The 20,264-nt window shown below is 39.8% G+C and overlaps 1 protein-coding gene across 17 annotated transcripts in view; it reads left to right on the forward strand.

Annotated features, from left to right (window-relative positions):
* Positions 1-19,727, forward strand: part of IWS1 (interacts with SUPT6H, CTD assembly factor 1) — a 59,701-nt gene extending 39,974 nt beyond the window's left edge. For 4 of the 17 annotated variants that reach the window (XM_070242315.1, XM_023622658.2, XM_070242318.1 and 1 more), the window contains exons 6-15: positions 177-274; positions 1,464-1,614; positions 2,900-2,982; positions 4,656-4,785; positions 5,643-5,760; positions 7,717-7,828; positions 8,424-8,480; positions 11,536-11,647; positions 12,104-12,261; positions 17,151-18,111. In XM_070242315.1, the coding sequence (XP_070098416.1) occupies positions 177-274; positions 1,464-1,614; positions 2,900-2,982; positions 4,656-4,785; positions 5,643-5,760; positions 7,717-7,828; positions 8,424-8,480; positions 11,536-11,647; positions 12,104-12,232 (990 nt within the window). In that variant the 3' untranslated portion in view covers positions 12,233-12,261; positions 17,151-18,111. Of the gene's footprint in view, positions 1-176; positions 275-1,463; positions 1,615-2,899; positions 2,983-4,655; positions 4,786-5,642; positions 5,761-7,716; positions 7,843-8,423; positions 8,481-11,535; positions 11,648-12,103; positions 12,262-14,380 lie in introns of all 17 variants that reach the window. The other 13 variants (XR_011428666.1, XR_002801451.2, XR_011428668.1 and 10 more) reach the window with 5 other exon arrangements.
* Positions 19,728-20,264: the final 537 nt, after the last annotated feature.

Below are 20,264 nucleotides of genomic sequence, written 5' to 3' on the forward strand. Positions count from 1 at the left end.
ACAACACTAGTGGCTAGACTGGGGGAGCTCTTTTCTGTATGCGTTTTGTACCTATTTAATTTTTGTTCTTTGCGAATGTATTACTTTAAAAATGCAAAGAATTAAGAGCAGTTATACAGAAGAAAATCATTTGTTATGAGGTTGTGATAACTCTGGCTAACTTTCCTTGTCTTTAGGGTTTTAACCAAGAAGATTTGGAAGAAGAAAAAAGTGAAACACAGATAAAAGAAGCAGAAGATTCAGATTCTGATGATAACATAAAGAGAGGAAAACAGTATGTTTGTTTTGCCTTTTTAAAAAGGAATTTGTTAAAGAGAACTTTTTAAATGCAGGTAGAGACTATCAGAGTTTGTTGTTTCTCATTTTGGTTCCTGATTAAGTGTAGGAAAGAGCCTGTCCATTTTTCCTCCCTCGGCTGTCTGAAAATTAATTGCTTTTGTTATTTTTCTTTCCTTTGCCCTCTGCTCATCTGTCTTAATTTCTGGAGTTATATGGTGCCAGGCTCTTAATTTATATCTTACTGAGTAAGCTCTTCTGAAAAATAACCTAATAAAAAATGTCTTTTGAGAGAAGAGCTAATTTTGGGGTCCCAGGGTGAATAAGCCTGAAGTCTTAAATACAAAGTAATTGATTATATTTCACGTACTTTTGTTGAGATGGTTGGAATCTGTATTCAGAACAATCTCATATCTTCAAAGTTGTGAAATGTGGAATGATTCATTAGTTACTGTTTATAGTTGTAAAGATAATGCTTTAAAAAATAGTTTCCTTTTTAATTCCTAGTGACATGAATTATTGAACTGAATGAGTTTGACAATACCTTTGGAGATTAAGTTATATAAATTAAATTATCATATAAATCATGTCATCTTATTTATATGGTTGTGACAGAGAGCAGGTTAACTGCCTTGTTAAGTGTAATGATTGAGGTGAAAACTTAGATTTGAGGCCTGTAGCAAGTCTGTAGATGTCCATCTTTATCTCACTCACAGTGTTTTGAGAGTGTACTTTTTATTAAAACAAGCAGCAGGTTATTTTTCTTTTTTTCTACTTATGCTATGTAAGACAAAAATATTCAAGTAGTTGAACACCAATCTATTCCCCGCAAAAGCAGTGCAACCAAAACAGAGCCATGGAATTGCAGGCAGCGTCCCCTGAATGAGAACGTGAAATTGGAAATGTTGCTTCTCGGGCTGATACATGCACGTGTGAATATAGTCTGTGGAAAGTTTAGGGCCATTAGTGTTTACTGTATAACAGTTGGGGTAGTACAGAAGTTGAACATAAAATCTAGGGTCACCGGTTCTTTTAAAAGCAAATTAAAAGTACTTGCACTTTAAAACAAGGTAGCACTTCATTGGGTTGGGTTAAAATTAAGAAAGTTGTGGTTCTTAACTGTGGTGAAAGGAAATGTGTATTTAAAAGGGAAGTTGTATTTCACTTGATTTTGTGTTACTGCTTAGTATGGACTTTCTGTCGGATTTTGAGATGATGTTGCAGCGGAAAAAGAGTATGAGTGGCAAGCGCAGACGCAACCGTGATGGGGGGACTTTCATTAGCGACGCCGACGATGTTGTGAGCGCCATGATCGTCAAGATGAATGAAGCTGCTGAGGTGAGGGGTCCCTTCCAGCTTCATCTTTTCTTTCTCCCACTTAATTGTTTGTATGGCTTCTTCTTTTGGCTTAACCCTTGTATAAAGATACTTTCATTTTTGTAATAAAGCATTTGCTGTTCTAAATTTTAAGCATGGAGATAATTTTAGTTTTTTAGTAATATGTTTAGGAAAAAAGTGAAAAGACTAAGCATTAAGTAAAATGAGGCTTTTTAGCTGAATGGCTTTCCTCGTTTTATGGGGGAGTGATTTTACTCTTGGGTTTGGCTGTTTACCACAAAATTTGGTGTTTATTCACATATAAAAAATTATAAATTCTTGTTTATTATGCTATAAACTCATGTCATACTTTTGCCTCTGATCAAGGGATTGTGTTTAACTCATTGCATTTTAAAATTCTGCCCAAATTGTAAAAATTGGCCAAGTGTTATGCTTTCTTTTCCTCCTCAAAGCCCCAGTATGTAGTTGTATATCCTACTTGCAGGTCATTCTGGTTCTATGTGGGATGCCGCCACAGCATGGCCTGATGAGCGGTGTGTAGGTCTGTGCCCAGGATCCAAATCTGTGAACCCTGGGCCGATGAAGTAGAGCACGCAAACTTAACCACTCGGCCATGGGGCTGGCCTCCAGCCAAGTATTATGCTTAAAAACAAGTTCTCATCTTTTAGAGATACTTCATGAAGTATATATGGATCCAGTGATATGTGTCTATGATTTGTTTCAAAATAATTCAAGGGTGAAGGGAAAAGTAGCTAGAGAGAGAGCTAAAATAAGACTGGCCATGTGTGTTTTATTGTTGAAATGTACATGCCAGGACTATATTATTTTGTTTTCTATGTTTGTAGAATTCAATATTTTCCATAATTAAAAAAATAGAAAAAAATGCCCAAGCAAGTACTAAACCCTTCTTTAGTAACATATTTCATTATCTTACAAGCCTCATAGCTGGAAAATTATTCCCGATGATAAACCAAATTTTCCCATATATAGTATTTACCCTGAATGAACTCTGAAAACTTGACTATTATGGCAATATTTTAAATTAAAATTGTTCTTTCAATTTGTAATTTTGAAGCTAATTATTTTAGTAGTTGTGTGGGTTTGAGCAACACAGAGAATTTGAGGCTGTACAAAAAGTCCGTTCTTTATTTAATTATCTTCCTTGTAGGAAAAATTATAATTTCTCAGAGACATTGCTGATTTTATTTTAAAGTTTAGAATTGTGATGGTTATAATTCATTATTAATAATTGCTTTTTTTTTTAAATCTTTTTCTTTCTGGTTAGGAAGACAGACAGTTGAACAATCAAAAAAAGCCAGCATTGAAAAAATTAACATTATTACCTACTGTGGTCATGCACCTTAAGAAGTACGTATTCTGTTTTCTTGAAAAAGTTTTTTCCTTTTAATGGAATGATATTCAAACTATGTACTTGTGTTCCAGAGATAATTGAAGATTGATTGCCTTCTATGAATTTATGGAAAAATAATAATGGAATTCCCTACATTATGTTGCTTCCTCACAAATTTGTCTTAAACTTTGATGCCTGATGCAAACAAAACAAATAGCAAACAAATATTAAGGAAAGAAAAACTTGGAAACTGCTAATTTTGTTCTTACTTATTTTATTTTATTATTATTTTTTGAGGAAGATTAGCCCTGAGCTAACATCTACCACCAATCCTCCTCTTTTTGCTGAGGAAGACTGGCCCTGAGGTAACATCTGCCCATTTTCCTCTACTTTATATGTGGGACGCCTGCCACAGCATGGCTTGATAAGCGGTGTGTAGCTCCACACTTGGGATCTGAAGCAGCAAACCCTGGGCCGCCAGAGCAGAGCGTGTGAACTTAACTGCTATGCCACTGGGCCGGCCTCTAATTTTGTTCTCTATAGACCATTTTGAGTCTGGTAAAATTGCGTCTGCTTTCCTGACGTGATTGAGAACAGAGCAAATTCTGGGAGACTTTGATACCTGTGTTGTACAAGGCTTATGTGGCCCATTACATGATGAATTACACCATTGGTCCTTCTGGAATAGGGGCCCTTTCTTTTTTTTTTCTTTTTTTAAAGATTGGTACCTGAGCTAACCTCTCTTGCCAATCTTCTTCTTCTTTTTTTTTCTTCTTCTCCCCAAAGCCTCCCAGTACATAGTTGTATATTCTAGTTGTAGGTCCTTCTGGCTCTACTATATGGGACACTGCCTCAGCATGGCCTGATGAGCAGTGCCAGGTCTGCGACCAGGATCAGAACCTGCGAAACCCTGGGCCACCGAAGCAGAGCGTGTGAGCTTAACCACTTGGCCACAGGGCGGCCCCAGAAGCCTTTCTTTGGTAGATCCTTGCTACCCACCTCTTTCATTGGTTTGCTCTTAGTCCTGAACAGCTTTGATTTCTCCTTGAGCCTAGCCACAGCCTACTGTTGATGGCTGAAGAAATGCATTAATATACCAGTGAGCCAACAAGCATGGTCTAGGACTTTCCAGTAGAAAATTTCTACCTCTAGCCCCACAGGCAGAATTATCTGTGCCATGTTGCATATATATGACGTCATGTTTTTTCTATTAATATAATTGATTCTAGTACATAAAATGGAATTTAAATATCAGGATTTCATTGACCTTTTTTTCTACTAGGATAATGGTATTATTCCTGGTGTCCTGCAAAGAATAGCACAATTCTGGGTTCTCTATCACCTGAAACAGTTTGAGAATCACTAGTCTGATAGAGTAAACATTATTTTTTTAGTTGTAATAATTGAAGTTCTTTATTCTTTGTGCCGTTCATATCAGTATTAACCTATCTTGTATAATTTGGGTTTGTTTTGTTTTTAACAGATTATCTTTGCCTGTCAAGTCTGTTTTTTGCAAATAGGAACTAAATTTCATATTGCTTTTCAAATTATGAATAGGTACTCAGTAAATCGCGTATATGAGTAACTCTTCAAAAGCAGTTTTTGGAATCATCACTAAATATCTAAGAAAAGTGAAAGGACGCTACAGTAGAATCAAAGTTCATAGACTTTTTTTTTTTTTTAATTGCAGGCAGGACCTTAAAGAAACATTTATTGACAGTGGTGTGATGTCTGCCATCAAAGAATGGCTCTCACCTCTACCAGATAGGAGTTTGCCAGCACTGAAGATTCGAGAGGAGCTGTTGAAGATTCTGCAAGAGGTGAGAGGCAGATGATGTTTGCTCTTCCTTAATTACCTAATGTGGTTTGTGTTATCACAATCTCTGTGTTTTATACATTCTCTGTGCCATAGCCTGCCGGAAGAGAGGTTTTATTAAGTATGTTTATTAGGAACACACCAAATAAAATGAGCATAAAGGGGGAAGGCCTTTTAAAACTTCATGTAACTATAGTATTGAAAGAGAAAGATCTTGGAGTAGCTGTGGTTTATCTGAGAAGAGTAGTGCAGTAGTGGGCATGTTCCAGGGAGGCACTTGATATAGAAAGAGCACCAATTTCAGAGTCAGATAAACCTGCATTTGAATCTTGAGCTGGGCTGCCTTTATGTGGCTGTGACACCTTGGGCAAGCTGTTTAACTTCCAAGGGAATTCCTGAGGACCCTCATGTGTGCTAGGACTTTTATATATGTTTTGGTGCATATATTCTTCATAACAAACCTGCAAGCTAGGTATATTGTCTCCATTTTACAGGTGAGGAAATTAAGACCCAGAAGTTAAATGACTTGTCCAAGTTCACATAGCTAGCAGATGGCTATGCTTGGGTTCAGACTTTGGTTTATTTGGTTCAGAGGCCTGTGCTGACTCTTGTGTTAAATTGCTAACCTCTAAATTGCTCATGTGAAGTTTTTTACTTTGAGTGAGTGGTAATACTGAACTCTCACCTCCTGATGTGAACACAAAGTATCTTTGTGTTCCATGTCTATAGATCCTGAAAAAGAAATTCTTTGTTATTTGTTCTATTGTGAATGAACCTGATCTTAGAGGTCCTCTAGAGTAGATTGGCAGGACTCCCAGCTTCTGAGTGATTAATATGCATGTGTGTGTTTATGTTCCCCAGCTGCCTAGTGTGAGCCAGGAAACCCTGAAGCATAGTGGGATTGGACGAGCAGTGATGTATCTCTATAAACACCCCAAGGAATCAAGGTCCAACAAGGACATGGCAGGGAAATTAATCAGTATGTACCTTTTGCTTTTTATTTGTTGTGTTTATGTATAGAAAGAGACATGTATATATAAAAACTCAGTATATTTTTACCAATATTCATTTAAAATGAGTCAATAAAGTGGAATAGGAAGGCTTTTAGATAAATTTTCATAGGTACCAGCTTTTTTCCCCTTGGACTTAGTGCTTCTCAGTATATTTAAGTGTGCTATCCAGTAGTAAATACAGCAAGTAAAATCATGCATTTTCTGATCATGGATCAAGAACATATAGAGAGAGAGGTGTTAGAATGCAGGCCCTAGAGTCAGCCAGACCTGGCTTCAAGTCCTGGGTTCACCACCTGCCTCACTGCATATCCTTAGGCTAGTGATTTCAGCTCTAAGCTTGGTTTCGTCCCTGTAAAACACAGAATTATGTGTTTACTTTGGGTTATCATAAAGATGAAATGAAAGGATGTACATAAATCACAGTGCTTGGCACATAGTAAGTGCTCAAGAAATGTTAGCCACTGCCTTATTGTTACTTTTATAATGGTCTCCAAAGGCTTTTGCATGTTACTATTTAATGATACCAGAGAAATCTCGAGGAGTCTGAAGTTCATCTAAACAACAGCATATTGTTTATGAAATCCTTCAATATTGAGGATGAAAATCATGTGTATTTTCATCATCCTCATTAACTCTTCCTGTGCTTCATGTTGGGAAGGAATTTTTTAAACTTAAGGCTAGATCAAAAAATTAACTGCTTCTGGGGCCAGCGAGGTGGCATAGCAGTTAAGTTCGCACGTTCTGCTTCGGTGGCCCAGGGTTCACTGGTTTGGATCCCAGGTGTGGACCTACACACCTCTTGTCAAGCCATGCTGTGGTAGGCATCCCACATATAAAGTAGAGGAAGATGGGCACAGATGTTAGCTCAGGGCCAGTCTTCCTCAGCAAAAAGAGGAGGATTGTTGGCAGATACTAGCTCAGGGCTGATCTTCCTCAAAAAAAAAAAAGTAACTACTTCTGTATCTGAATACAGTATTTATTTTTCTGTTGAATTTTTAAGATTATCAAAAGCTTTCAGAGGAATTTAAGTTTTGTTAATAAACGAGAAATATAACATGTTTGATCTTCTTAATAGTCTACAATTATTGCCTATCAAGTAATAAACTTCTGATGCTATTATTTAGTGGTTCTCCGGTCCTCTTTTTGCTCTAGACTGAGAGAAGTAGAATGTGCCCCCTGGTACCCATAAATTACTACAACAGTGATTCTGAATCCAGGGGTGGGGGCAGCGATCAGTTTTTAAAGATATATGGACCCCGAGATGCTCTGCTTCTTTCTTAGTTTGACAGCACCTGCTGCTCTGTCTGTAAAGGCCCTCTCTTGTTTTCATAGTGTATTAAATGCAGCAGTGAGCCACATTATGTTTCAGAACAGAAACAGCAGCTGGCACCTCTGGACTTTTATTGACTAGACAGTGGGCATGGAGTACTTTTTTCATGTTCACCTTAGCAGCTTTCTTAGACTTAATCAGTACAGACTCTACACTTGCACTATTAAAATGTAGTTTGTAAAGATTTAGACCATTTTGACAATTAAGGGAGCTTGTTTTGGGTTAGAATAAGAAAGTAGAGGAATTTCGAGATTTTCTGTTTTCAGTAAATTTGGAAATTAGACTATGAAATGCCAGCACAGCTAGTTGATGACTGTCAGAGTGAGTCACATGTTACTTTCTGTAAACCTCTGTGGTGATTATAGGTTTACTTGATCTTTTTACGCTGAATTTTCTCAATCAGCTGGAGCTGGTTATGTTACTGGTATTATGCTGTGTTTATCCTATCAATGGTCCTGCAATAATGATATCTTTAAGAAAAGAGTCCTCTAAATGCCTGGGATATGGCATCACACTAGGGTGTGATTATTTCAAGAAATAGTAGTAGAAATGCTACTTTGTGGACTAAATAGTTGACTTTTCCTTGTTACAGATGAATGGTCTCGGCCTATATTTGGTCTTACCTCAAACTACAAAGGAATGACAAGAGAAGAAAGGGAGCAGAGAGATCTAGAACAAATGCCTCAACGACGAAGAATGAACAGGTATGAGGGAACAGGTATGAGTAAGTGGAGTAAATATTACTGTTGCGATAAGTAAGTTTTTTTCTAAATAAGATCATTAAGAAACCTGTAAGATGGTAGGATTTTGTTTTTCCTCTCAACTTGATATGTCTGTGTGGTTCATAATACCCTTCTGGTTTAAATGTGATAGTGTATAGTGAAGGTTCACACCCCCTTCCAGACTCTTTTGGTTCATTCTGGTAGAATATGGCCTCTGCCACAGTTGTGGAGTTTGCTTGTGTTGTTCCAGCCACTTGTGGAAAAAACTTTCTCTTTCTTAGTCCCATTCCCAGATTCTTAGGGAAAAAAATGTTACTCGTTCAGTTTGTGTCAGTAAACTGGATACAGTTACATCCAGGATGGCAGGGTCATTAGTTACATGTATAGGAGGTCCTGCTCACCCATAATGATGCTTGGTATGCAAATAATCACTAAAATAAATAGTACTTTTACAAGGTTAGGAATTATTTTCCATGATCCAGTGTAAAGGACCTAATTGTAGTCTTAAGTTTGATCTTCTTTTCTTAGTTACAAGGTTCTAACATTCCTAGTATCTCACTGATTACTTTTTTCCCAGCACTGGTGGTCAGACACCCCGAAGAGACCTGGAAAAGGTGCTGACAGGAGAGGAGAAGTAAGAATTTTATATTAATTTTTTCTTCTGAGACTATATAAGAATGTTCTGCTTGATGCTTTAAGAAGAATAGCAGGGGCCAGCCTGGTGGCGCAGCAGTTAAGGACACATGTTCTGCTTTGGCGGCCCAGGGTTCGCTGGTTCAGATCCCGGGTGCGGACATGGCACTGTTTGGCAAGCCATGCTGTGGTAGGCGTCTCACAGATGAAGTAGAGGAAGATGGGCATAGATGTTAGCTCAGGGCCAGTCTTCCTCAGCAAAAAAAGGAGGATTGGCAGCAGTTAGCTCAGGGCTAATCTTCCTAAAAAAAAAACGCAAAAAGAATAGCAGATGAAATGATGTTGGGTTCACATGGTAGGGGATGATTTTCAGTTTAACATTTGTTGAATATCCACAAAGCATTGTATTGGGTTCTCTGGAGGATATAGGAAGTGGAGAAATAGTTGACTCAGTAAAGATTTTGTTGCTCCTAGTTAGATTCTGTGTTAAGCTCTGGAAATACAAAATCTAATTAAAAATAGTTGATGCTCTCAAAAAGTCTTTAGAGAGATTGTAGGCAAAGGGGAAAGCTTAAGCAAAGATAGAGGGTAAGCATCCAAGGCCTGTTCTAGGAATGGCAAGTGTACTGGAGTGGTTGGGCAGTAGTGTGGTGCCTGAGATTGGGGAAGGTAAGGTTGGAAATGCAAATGTGGACCAAATTTTGATGGGCTTTAAATCAAGATGAGGAATTTTCCCTCTCTCTATGATTCCGTAGAGAGTTTTTGAACATGGACATGAAGACATCGGATTTAATTTGGAATGGTGATGCTGGTGTCACGGATTAGGATGGGTTGGAGGGCAGAGGAACCAAAGGCAGTGATACAGTCAAACTGAGATTGTAGTGGGGAAGCAGAAGGTTGAGGAGACTTAGTAGAGGCAAACTTGCAAGGAGTTGGTGACTTAGTGGGCAAGGAGTTGGCTAGAGTTGAGGATGCCAACCAAAACTTTAACCTAAGTAACTGAGACGATGGTATTACCGTTCACTAAAATGGAGAGGAGGAATAGATTTGAGGACACAGGTGAGTTCTCTTTTGAGCATATTAAATGTGAGATGCCTGGTGAGATAGTCCTAAAAATATCATGGGTCTAGAAACTTGGAATTTGAGACATAGATTTGGTAGTTACCTCCATAGAAAAGATTGTTGAATCAAGAAAGTACAGAGTACGAAATAAACTTAACAGTTTTGCAAGGGGGTAGCCAGAGTAGCCAGGGAAGGCAAGTAAGCAGCTGTGGTCCTGTGTGTTGGAGGAGAGCCTAGAGGAGAGTGAGTGGCTGAAGTAAGGCAATGACCAAGGGTTTGGGTGGTGCACATGCTGCATAGGGGTTTGTGCCATGAGTGTTGGCCATCAGGCAGCACCCAGACTGCAAGAGGAGAAGAGGAGATGAGCTAGAGGGGGCAAGTGTCATTTGTTTATGGATGGGTTTGATGATGAGACAGATGGTGGCTTCAGGGAGAAAATGAGAGTTACAGGAAATTTTCTTTGGCTAGCCAGTTAATCTAGTCATGTACATGGAGTTACAGAAGCTTGATATTAAGAATGGAGTAAACCATGCAAAGAGTAGAAACAATTTAGAATTTTTTATCCTTCTCTTTTCCCTCTCCCCTCTCCCCAATCCTACACACAGACACACATATGCTCACTCTCCATTTACCACTATGGTGGATAGTTACCTAAAGGTTGAATGATTTGAATGGCCAGACATCTACAGTAGGCTTTACTTTTGGATAACGATAGTCTTACTTTAGCCTGGTAGTTCTCAATTTGTACATAAAAGTTACTGTATGTGACACCACCAAATGTTGACGAGGATGCAGAGAAACTAGATCACTCCTATATTGCTGTGAGTAAAATGGTATAGCTACTCTGGAAAACAGTTTGGCGGTTTCTTATAAAGTTAAACGTGCAGCCACCATACAGTCCAGCACTTGTACTCTTGGGCATTTATCCCAGAGAAATAAAACTTTATGTTTGTGCAGAAATCTATGTATGAATGTATAGCTTTTTTTGTAATAGTCCAGACCTGGAAACAACCCGCATGTCTTTCAGCAGATGAATAGTTAAACTGTAGTGCGTTTGCACCATAGGATACTACTCAGCAATTAAAAGAAACAAAATATTGATAGATGGAACAACTTGCATGGGTCCTCAAGGGCATTGAGTTGAGTAGATAAAGCCAGTTTCTAAACGTTATGTAGTGTAGTATTCCATTTATATAGCATCCTTGCAATGCCAAAACTATAGAAATGAAGAACAGATTTGTGGTCACCAGTGGGTAGGGAGGTGGGCATGTTACAAAAGGGCAACAGGAGGGGTCCTTGTGGTTGGTACACAGACCTCCACGTGTGACAAAATTGCATACACCTAAATACACACACACGTGAGTGCAAGTAAAACTGGGGAGATGGAAATAAAATTCAGTGGATTCTGTCAGCATCCATATCCTGGTTGAGGTATTGCACTACAGTTTTGCATGTTGTTACCATTGGGAGAGACACTGGATCTCTGTATTATTTCTTACAATTGTACGTGAGTGTATGCTTATCTCAAAAATGTTTAAAAAACAAGAAACAGACAAAACAATTACTGTATGAGTTGCATATGCAAAACCATGTAAACTATTTTATGGGCATATTCAGTTTTGGGGGCGCATTTTGACTACCTGATTTTTTACCTCACAAGTGAACTCATGAGCGACTCCACTAGACTAGAGAAATTGGGATTCAGAATCCTGATGGAAGAACCAGGCTTGGAAGGGAGAGGGGCAGATTGTACCTGAAACTGAGGAGAGGTGACAAGGAATCAGGAAAATGCTGGGGAGGCTGGCTTTGGGAGGGAAGTTGAGGAATGCCTACGGTAGCAGGAGTGATGATGAGGCCAGCTAAGACAGGCAGCAGGAGGAAGGATGGGGTGACCTTGAGAGGGCAGCGGAGGTTTGAAACAGGTCTGCAGCTGAATGGGATGGGCCCAGCTATGATTGGCTCCGTAAATAGCATGCTCTTCTTCCTGTTCTCAGGGCTCTGAGACCTGGAGATCCTGGATTCTGTGCCCGTGCGAGGGTCCCCATGCCCTCAAACAAGGACTATGTTGTCAGGCCCAAGTGGAATGTGGAAATGGAGTCATCCAGGGTAAGCCAGAGGGGAACATCAAGGCAGATCCAAATGCAAATTACTGTTTTGTCTTTTACTTCATGTTTCATAACCTTTAGCAGCTTCTGAGATTTATCTGATTTAAAGAGCTGTTTTCTGGTCTCTTACGTAGCCAGGTCATTCATTGCTGATGAACTTTACCTCAGACTTAAAGCACCAGTATCAAGCCAGGAAGTTTCCTATTATTAATCCCTTTATTCCAACTGAGTCTTGCAGCTTCGAGTGTTCTGATACATTCATTTTTTAGAACCATGGGAAACAGCAGTCACCTGCTCCTGCAGTCTACCCCTCCCTTTCTCTTCAACTGTTTGCAGTAATTCTGTTGTGAAATATTCAGGGTAGACACTTGCTCTGTCATCACTGTAAATATACTCTGTGATCTTCATTGCTTCTCAGTAATCTTTTTTTATTCTCCGTTCAAACTGCTCGTTCTAGCCTGGTATTCTTAAAAAGGGCCTAAGCCGATTGGAAAAGCATAAGAGGCGATTTGCAGAACAGAAACGACTCAGCAGAGTGCACCGTGCTGTCAAGTTCAGCATTGAAGGCAACAGGATGCCCCTGTAGGCCTGGCCCTGCCAGACTTTATCCCGGAGGTATCCCCAAGGAAGCATGCTCTGTGCATGGGTTTGAATTGTCATCAGCTCAAGGACAAACACGTGTGCGCATGCTTTCTGAGCCACAAAAGGCCCAGGCCCCCTCCTAATATCTGAAATAGTGATCCTAATAGGCACTTAATGACACTCAAGTCCTTGTCAGTATTTATTTATTTATTTATTTTTTAAAGATTGGCACCTGGGCTAACAACTGTTGCCAATCTTTTTGTTGTTGTTGTTTCTGCTTTATTTCCCCAAACGCCCCTGTACACAGTTGTATATCTTAGTTGAAGGTCCTTCTAGTTGTGGGATATGGGATGCCGCCTCAACGTGGCCTGATGAGCAGTGCCATGTCCGCACCCAGGATCCGAACCCTGGGCCGCCGCAGCGGAGCACGTGAACTTAACCACTCAGCCACGGAGCCGGCCCCTCCTCTTCAGTATTTAGAAATTGATATGGTAGTCCCTTCCTTTATCATTACCCCAGAGATTAATAATTACTTCCTTGTTAAGCATTTTGGTCTTCCTGACTGGTAGCTGTTTTTATTAAAAGATTTTATGGGCCGGCCCAGTGGCCAAGTGGTTAAAGTTCTACGCCCTCCACTTTGGCGGCCCAGATTCGTGGGTTTGGCTCCTGGGCACAGACCTACTCCACTCATCAGCCATGCTGTGGCGGTGTCCCACATACAAAATAGAGGAAGACTGGCACAGATGTTAGCTCAGGACCAATCTTCCTCAAGCAAAAAAAAAAAGAGGAGAATTGGCAATGGATGTTAGCCTAGGCAAGTCTTCCTCAGCAAAATAAAAAAATACGGATTTTGTTAAGGCCCAGAATTATGCTGGTCTGCATTACAGGTGCATCAGCTGGTTAATAGCTACTTGGTGGAGGAGAAGTGGCCTCTTCCCTGTTGTCAGTGACTCACAACATGCATTAGAGGAGTCATAAAGCCTCGCACTGAATATTTAGGAGGTAGATTTGATTCGTACTAGTCAGTGCATGGTCAAAAATGAAAGAGACATTGGAACGTTCCTAAAGCTGCACTCAGGGCCTGCTCCACTCTGAGATTGATAGAGGCGCCTTTGTTGCAGTGCACTCTTGAGAGTCTGACTGTGTTGCCTGCCTTGTGTGACTTCTCCGTGACCCCTACTTTGGCTCCTGTTTCCATGGACTACACTCACCTTCCTGCCAGTTCACTTTGCTGTTAAGCTACTATCAGGACAAAGCACACTTTATTTACTGAGACTAAATAAAGAGTAGAAGAGCACTAGTTAGTGCCAGGAACTGCTTTATTTATGCTGCTTTCCCTTTGTTCTTTCTTTTATCCATGTCCACGTCCCCTGATAGCCCTTCTCCCCACCAGCAACCCCTCTTTCTTTTTACTTTTGCTTTTTTTCCAGTGGCTCTTCCCTCTTTTTAGCTCTTTCTTCCGTAATATTTTTTCTTCCCTAGAACACTTATATTTGAGAATTGAGAATTACAATATGGTAAAAAAATGTAATAAAAAATCTTAGTGGCCAGTCTACTCTGGAACATACTTGTGTCCTGAAGGGCATATGCCTATCTGCTCGCATTGCTCGTTCTGATCACACCCTCCCTGTAGGTGATGGCGAGGTGGGAACAAGTGGCCCAGGCTCCTGCTAGAGCAGAGGGGTGACCAGCATGAGGAGAGGGAAATTCAAGCAGAGTTCCTTTGCTTCATCCCTAACGCTCCCAAGATCATAATGTGCTGGTATTTATCTGGGCCTGAGTCTGACTTACAGAGCTCTGTCAAAAAAAAATAACGCACAGTTTGGGGGCTGGTGGTCGCATGTCACATTTCAGTGTACTGTCCTTAAACCACCTGATGCTGTTTCCCTGCTCAGGAAGAGTCCTGCTGTATTCACCTAGGGCTTCCAGATTCCAGAGACACGCATGAGTATTATTAGAAAACATTTTCCAAGAAGAAAATTGGAGTGAGTGGCTTTCAAATGAAACTGTTTGTTTTATTTATTTATTTATTTAATTTATTTTTTAAAGATTGGCACCTGAGCTAACAGCTGTTGCCAATCCTTTTTTTTTTTTCGTTTTTTTTTCTGCTTTATCTCCCCAACCCCACCCTGAACACAGTTATATATCTTAGTTGCAGGTCCTTCTAGCTGTGGGATGTGGGATGCTGCCTCAACGTGGCCTGGTGAGCGGTGCCATGTCCGCGCCCAGGATCCCAACCCTGGGCCACCGCAGCGGAGCGCACGAACTTAAACACTCGGCCACGGAGCTGGCCCCCGAAACTCTTTGTTTTAAATGTCATTTTTATTTTTGAAATTACATAGTATAAAACACTACAGAATAACCCCATTCCTAGAGTTCTGCTCTTCCTCTAAGTCGCCACTTTTAACAGTTTGATGTGCTAAGTGTATTTCCGGTAGTGCTTCAAACTTAGTTTTTTATGGTTATAATTGTAGAAAAATTTGAGATTATAAAGAGGAAAATTACAATTCAAAAGCAATTGATATTTTTGCCTTTTTCTGTTGATACTTTAATATAATTAAAATTATACTGTATATAATTTTGATCACTTCCCCTTGTTAAACCACCTTATATGTTTATCATTTATAATGGCTGCATAATGGTCCATTGTGTGAATATGTGATTTACTAATTACTCTGGCTTCTGATTTTTCGTTCCTAAATAATGCAGTAACCCACACTACACTGTATGTGTATATGGTAATTTAGTCCACAGAATGCTTTTAAAATAACATTAAAACAACAAAAGCAATGCATGTTTTTATATCAACTTTTAAATACGGAAAGCACAAACAAATTAATGTGACTTGTAATCCCACCAAACCTTAATATTAACATTTTGGGTTATTTCTTTTTGGTCCTTTTCATACATCTACAAAAGCACTGTTACTGGTTTTTGGGGTTTTTTGTTTTTTTTAAAACTTTTAAGCAAAATTATGATCATAATATTTTATACCTGGTTGGGTTTGTGTTTTACCTAACATGGTAAAAATTCAGTTGAGTAAACATCCTTCAGTGACTTAATGTATCATAATACAGGTACACCATAATTTTTTTAAGCAAACCCACCTTGCTAATCTTTTAAGCTGCTTTTGGGTTTTCACTGATAAGCAATGCGGCATACACTTTTACTATCCTAAGGAAGTGGTACAGCATTGATGAATCAGGAGAGAGGTCATTGAATTTGGCATGTTGGGTACTGTGTTCCGTGTGTTTTCAGCCTGGCATCTGCTGGCCACAAGTCTTAGGAGCTGTACCTAGGAGGGGGTCCGCACAGCCAGGGTGTGTCTCAGGTGCTGAGGCTGGAGGGCCAGCCTGTTACAGAAGGTCCTGGGAGTGGGCAAGGAGAAATCCAAGCTGGTATGGAGAGCTGCTGGGAGTTGGCTAATTGACAGAGATCTTAGCAGCTAAGGCTTCCTATATGGACTGTCTACAAGTGCTAAAAGTCACAGCACCTTGTCTGAAAGGAGGCCAGATATTTGCTGCTGTCCAGGAAATCTGGGGTATTTGATAATTGTGTAGCTCTTTCTCCTCTGATAAAGAATTTTTATTCTAATTCAGAGTACTAGTGCCAAGTATAAAATTGATACAAAATAATATTTGGAATTGCGGTGTTCTTAGAAAATCTAGGATGATCAACATGGCTCTTGTTCAGGAATGACTTAGACTTCCGTGCCTCATGTCTGAGGTGGCAGCTGAGTCCAGAGGTGGGATAAGACTTAGGAGGCTCCCCGACTCAAAAGAATTTCACCAGTCTGGCACTGACCCTGGCTGTCTCCTAGGCCCTACCTTATTTTAGCATTCTTTGACTTGAGCGTCACAGGTGATTCAGTAGTAACATCTGGGGAGAAGAATTAGAAAAACCCACCTCTCTTTAACCAGTCAGGATTCTTAAAGATCAGAGTTGGTAGCAACACTGTAGTCAGCAAGAGTTCCCCGTGATCTTTGATGTAAATGGCAGTCCTTTTCAGCATTTCTGAAAGGTGTCGATTTCTAGGAGACCACGTCTTTTCAAGACAGACGCTCTTTTCAAAACATAGAAGAAATAACCTAATAACCAAACGTTTAAACAGAAAGGGCAAGCAGGAAGAGATGCGAAAAGTAGTAAGCCTCTTGGAGCAAGAGATTTAATTTAGTTTTCTTTTCATGTCAAGTATACTTATTTAACATAAATCTAATTGGTTGCAGAGTAGTAGTAACAATAGTAATAGCTGATAGTTATTTTGAGCACTGACTGTGTGCTAGCCTCTGTGCTTGTATTTGACATTAGCATCTCATTTCCTTCTCACAGCAGTCCTGACAGGAGGACAGCCAGGGGCGTGCTTTGCCCAGGGTCACGGAATCTGCTGAGGCAGAGCAGGTGTTCACCCCAAACCTCAAACCAGAGCTCCCGCACCAAACGGGTTTGCTTTACTGATCCTCTGACCGCATCCATTATGCTGAAGGCTTTTCTCAGATGACTTTTCCTTGCCTGAGAAGGTCTTTATTCTTTATGCCAACACTGTTTACAGGTGTATGTGTCAAGCGGTCAGTTCTGCATTTGGCCTTTGGAAGGGAGCACATACAGTCAAAATGTAATCTGATGCAACTGGGGGAATCATAGTTTTAATTTTTCCCCCTTTCTCTCTAGGAGATTTCTGTGGACTGAGGGAAAATTTGAAAATAAGGCAGAGACAACATAATTCTTCACTGAGGGAGTTTAGTGTGTTTTTCCACCCTGCTGAGTACATTTGCTCTGTCGTTCCTGGAGTCGTCACAGCATATTCTGGTTGTTCCTCAGCTAGGAGCTCTTCTGACTGCTAACTTTCAGATAAAAGAAGGTGAAAACAGAGTTTGATTTATGTATGTCGATAATTTGCTCTTTCATTTTTACCCCACTCTTAGTTTCAGGGGACCTCCAAAAAGGGTATCAGTCGACTGGATAAACAGATGAGAAAGTTCACAGATATCAGGAAAAAAAGCAGATCTGCACATGCAGTGAAAATCAGCATCGAGGGCAATAAGATGCCATTGTGACCTTGCCTGGGATGTGTCCTCACCTCTAAGAAATGCGCAGTGGACTCTTTGGAGAAAGAAGATATTTTAAAAAAATTTTTTAGTGTATCTGTAAATGGTTCAGCTTGTATCAAATGTTGTCATAGGACTCGCACTTCTCTCAGTTGTATTTAAACCATTTGTTGTGAACTTTGTACAGAGGAATACTAGTCATACTTCTATAAACTTTATACAATAAAATTCCCTTCTGGTTTGGGGGGCTGTCTCTTCATTGTCTTAGAGGATGCATTATCAGTGGGGATGAAAATTGGTTCTTGGTGAGTGAAAAAGATCTTAGATTACAGTGATTTGTGTCCTTTCAAAAGTTCAGTTTACCTGATTGTGGTATGATAAGAAATTTGTGTGGTCTCTATCCTGTGTTCCTGACAGAGAGCTGCTAAAACCTAGGGGTTTTCTGAGCGATAGGAATGTTTTTTGTGATGCTAATGAGGTGACTCCTAGCAAGCTCCTAGATAGCTTTAGGAGGGAGCTGGTCACCAGAATGACCTACCACACAATTAGAGACTTTGGGCAGGCCTGACCTCTGCGGGGTGAGGGGTGCTGGAGATTAAGTTCAGTCACGTGCCCAGTGGTGTAATCTGTCATGCCTCAACAGTCAAGCCCCAGTGAGAAACTCCGGACACTGAAGCTCAGCGGGGCTTCCTGACTGGTGGACACGCTGAGGTGCCTTGATTCCACATGGAGAGGGTTCCGAGCTCTGCCTTTCCCTCCAGACCTCACCCTGTGTGTCTCTTCATTTGGCTGGTCCCCCTAATTTGAATCCTTTATAATAAAACTAATTGTAAATATAGCGCTTTCTTGAGTTCTGTGAGTCATTTTAGTGAATTCTTGAACCTGAGGGGATCCTGGGAGCCTCCATATTTGTAACCAGTCAGTCAGAAATGGGGACGGACTCCACTTGCAGCTGGCGTCCGAAATAGGGGCAGTCTTCTGGAGGACTGAGCCCTTAAACTGGCGAAGTCTGATGCTGGCTCCAGGCTGTTAGTGTGGAAGTGAATTGCAGTATCCAAGTTGGGGTGGAAGTGAAATACTGATGAAATCTTATTTCTTAGTATTTCTCTTGTTGGGGGAATTTTAATTATTTTATTTTAATTAATTTAAATTTTCTCCTAGAAAGAGAAATGAAAAAAAACTGAGAAATGCTGTGGTAGAGGATATGTGAATATAATTGAAAATCACTCTGCCAGTTGCTGATAGCAGTTGGGCAATTGGGATATAATTATAGCTTACGGCTATATTCTATTTTTGTGATATTTTAAAATTATTTTAATAGTCTCTGCAGATTTAATTATGGGAAATCTCTGATTAGTCAATATGACTAAATCCAAGAATTAGTAATCCATTTTAGTTATATAAATCCTACTCTGATACAAATTGAGATAGGGTATCTGGCAACTTTGATTTTCAAAAATATGTGAGAATCTCACCATGAAAGCCTTCGAACAGCCAAAATAGCATGAAGTTTATGCACTTTACTCAAAAGAATGTCTCAGGATCTCTACACTGACTTTCAACAAACTTAAAAGCACAAATTGGAAAGTGAGTTGTAAAAAGCAGGCACATAAAGACATGATCAGATAATAGCGAGTCATGCAGGTCAGAAACCCACGTTCTGCAGTGTCATTTTGCTTTATATAAATACCCCCATAAACACTTGTGAGAGCAGAAAAAAACCCAGCTATCTGCTGGAGCAGATGTTGATGACCCTGATCATTAAATATTCTAAACAAGAAAGATAAAGTAGTGCTTTTTAAGAAAAATTGTCAAGTTATTAATACAGTATTTTGGCGTTTAATGGGGTAGGTACCAATTATTGGAAAACTTCACCTATATAGGGTAAAACTCATGGTGCTAGAAAGTAAAGTGATAATCATACCTAAGAAATTCAAGATGATAAAAGATTCTCTTATACTATGTTTAAGAAAAAGTTACTGGTTTCTGTTTAAATGATCTTTGGTGCATGGTTTAAGAGTCTCAAACCTGGCCAACCAGAACTTTCCCCCCTGATTTTGGAAATATTTCTAATTTACAGTAATGTTGCAAGAATGGTAAAATAAACGCCCATACACCCTTTGCCTGTATTTACCAAGTGTTGACATTTTGTCACATGTACTTTATCACATGAATAACTTGCTGACACTTTCCTCGTCATCTCCAGATAAGCATATTTCTCCCCAGAACAAAAACCTTTAGTATGTCCCAGTATTGGTGGTGGTAGTTTTGACCACTTGGATGGAGTGATGCAGAATCACTTTTTTTTTTTCAGTTAAAAAGGTTTTTTTGTTGATTAATTTTATTTTAAGTTAATTGTAAATATGTAAAATATGCATAAAATCTGCCATCTTAAAGGACCGTTTTTAAGTGTACAGTTAGTGGCAATAAAAGTACATTCATTTTGTTGTGCAATCATCACTACTTTCCGTCTGCAGAAATCTTGTCAACTTGCAAAACTGAAACTACCCGCTGAGCGGTGGCTCCCATTTCCCCTCCTGCCAGCCCTGTTAGCCACCGTTCTACTCGCTCTCTAATTTTGATTTTGACTTCTCCAAGTACCTCATTTAAGTGGAACCATGCGTGCGTTATCCTTTTTTTGACTGGTTTATTCACCTTGCGTAATGTCCTCAAGGTTCATTCATGTTGTAGCATGTGTCAGAATTTCTTTCCATTTCAAGGCTGAATGATACATATTCTGTTGTGTGTTTTTGCTTTGTTTATCCATTCATCTGTTGATGGACGCTTGGCTGGCTTCTACCTTTTGACTATTGTGAATACTGCCATGAACATGGGTGTACAAATGTTTCTTTGGGACCCTGCTTTCAGTTCTTTGAAGTATGTTGCCTGAAGTGAAATTGCTGGGTCATACAGTAATTCTGTTTTTAATTTTTGGGGGAAGTGCCATGCTATTTTCCTTAATGGCTGTACCATTTTACATTCCCGCCAACA

This window comes from Equus caballus, chromosome 18 (genome assembly GCF_041296265.1).
Source record: "Equus caballus isolate H_3958 breed thoroughbred chromosome 18, TB-T2T, whole genome shotgun sequence".
In the NCBI taxonomy this organism is placed as follows: Eukaryota; Metazoa; Chordata; class Mammalia; order Perissodactyla; family Equidae; genus Equus; species Equus caballus.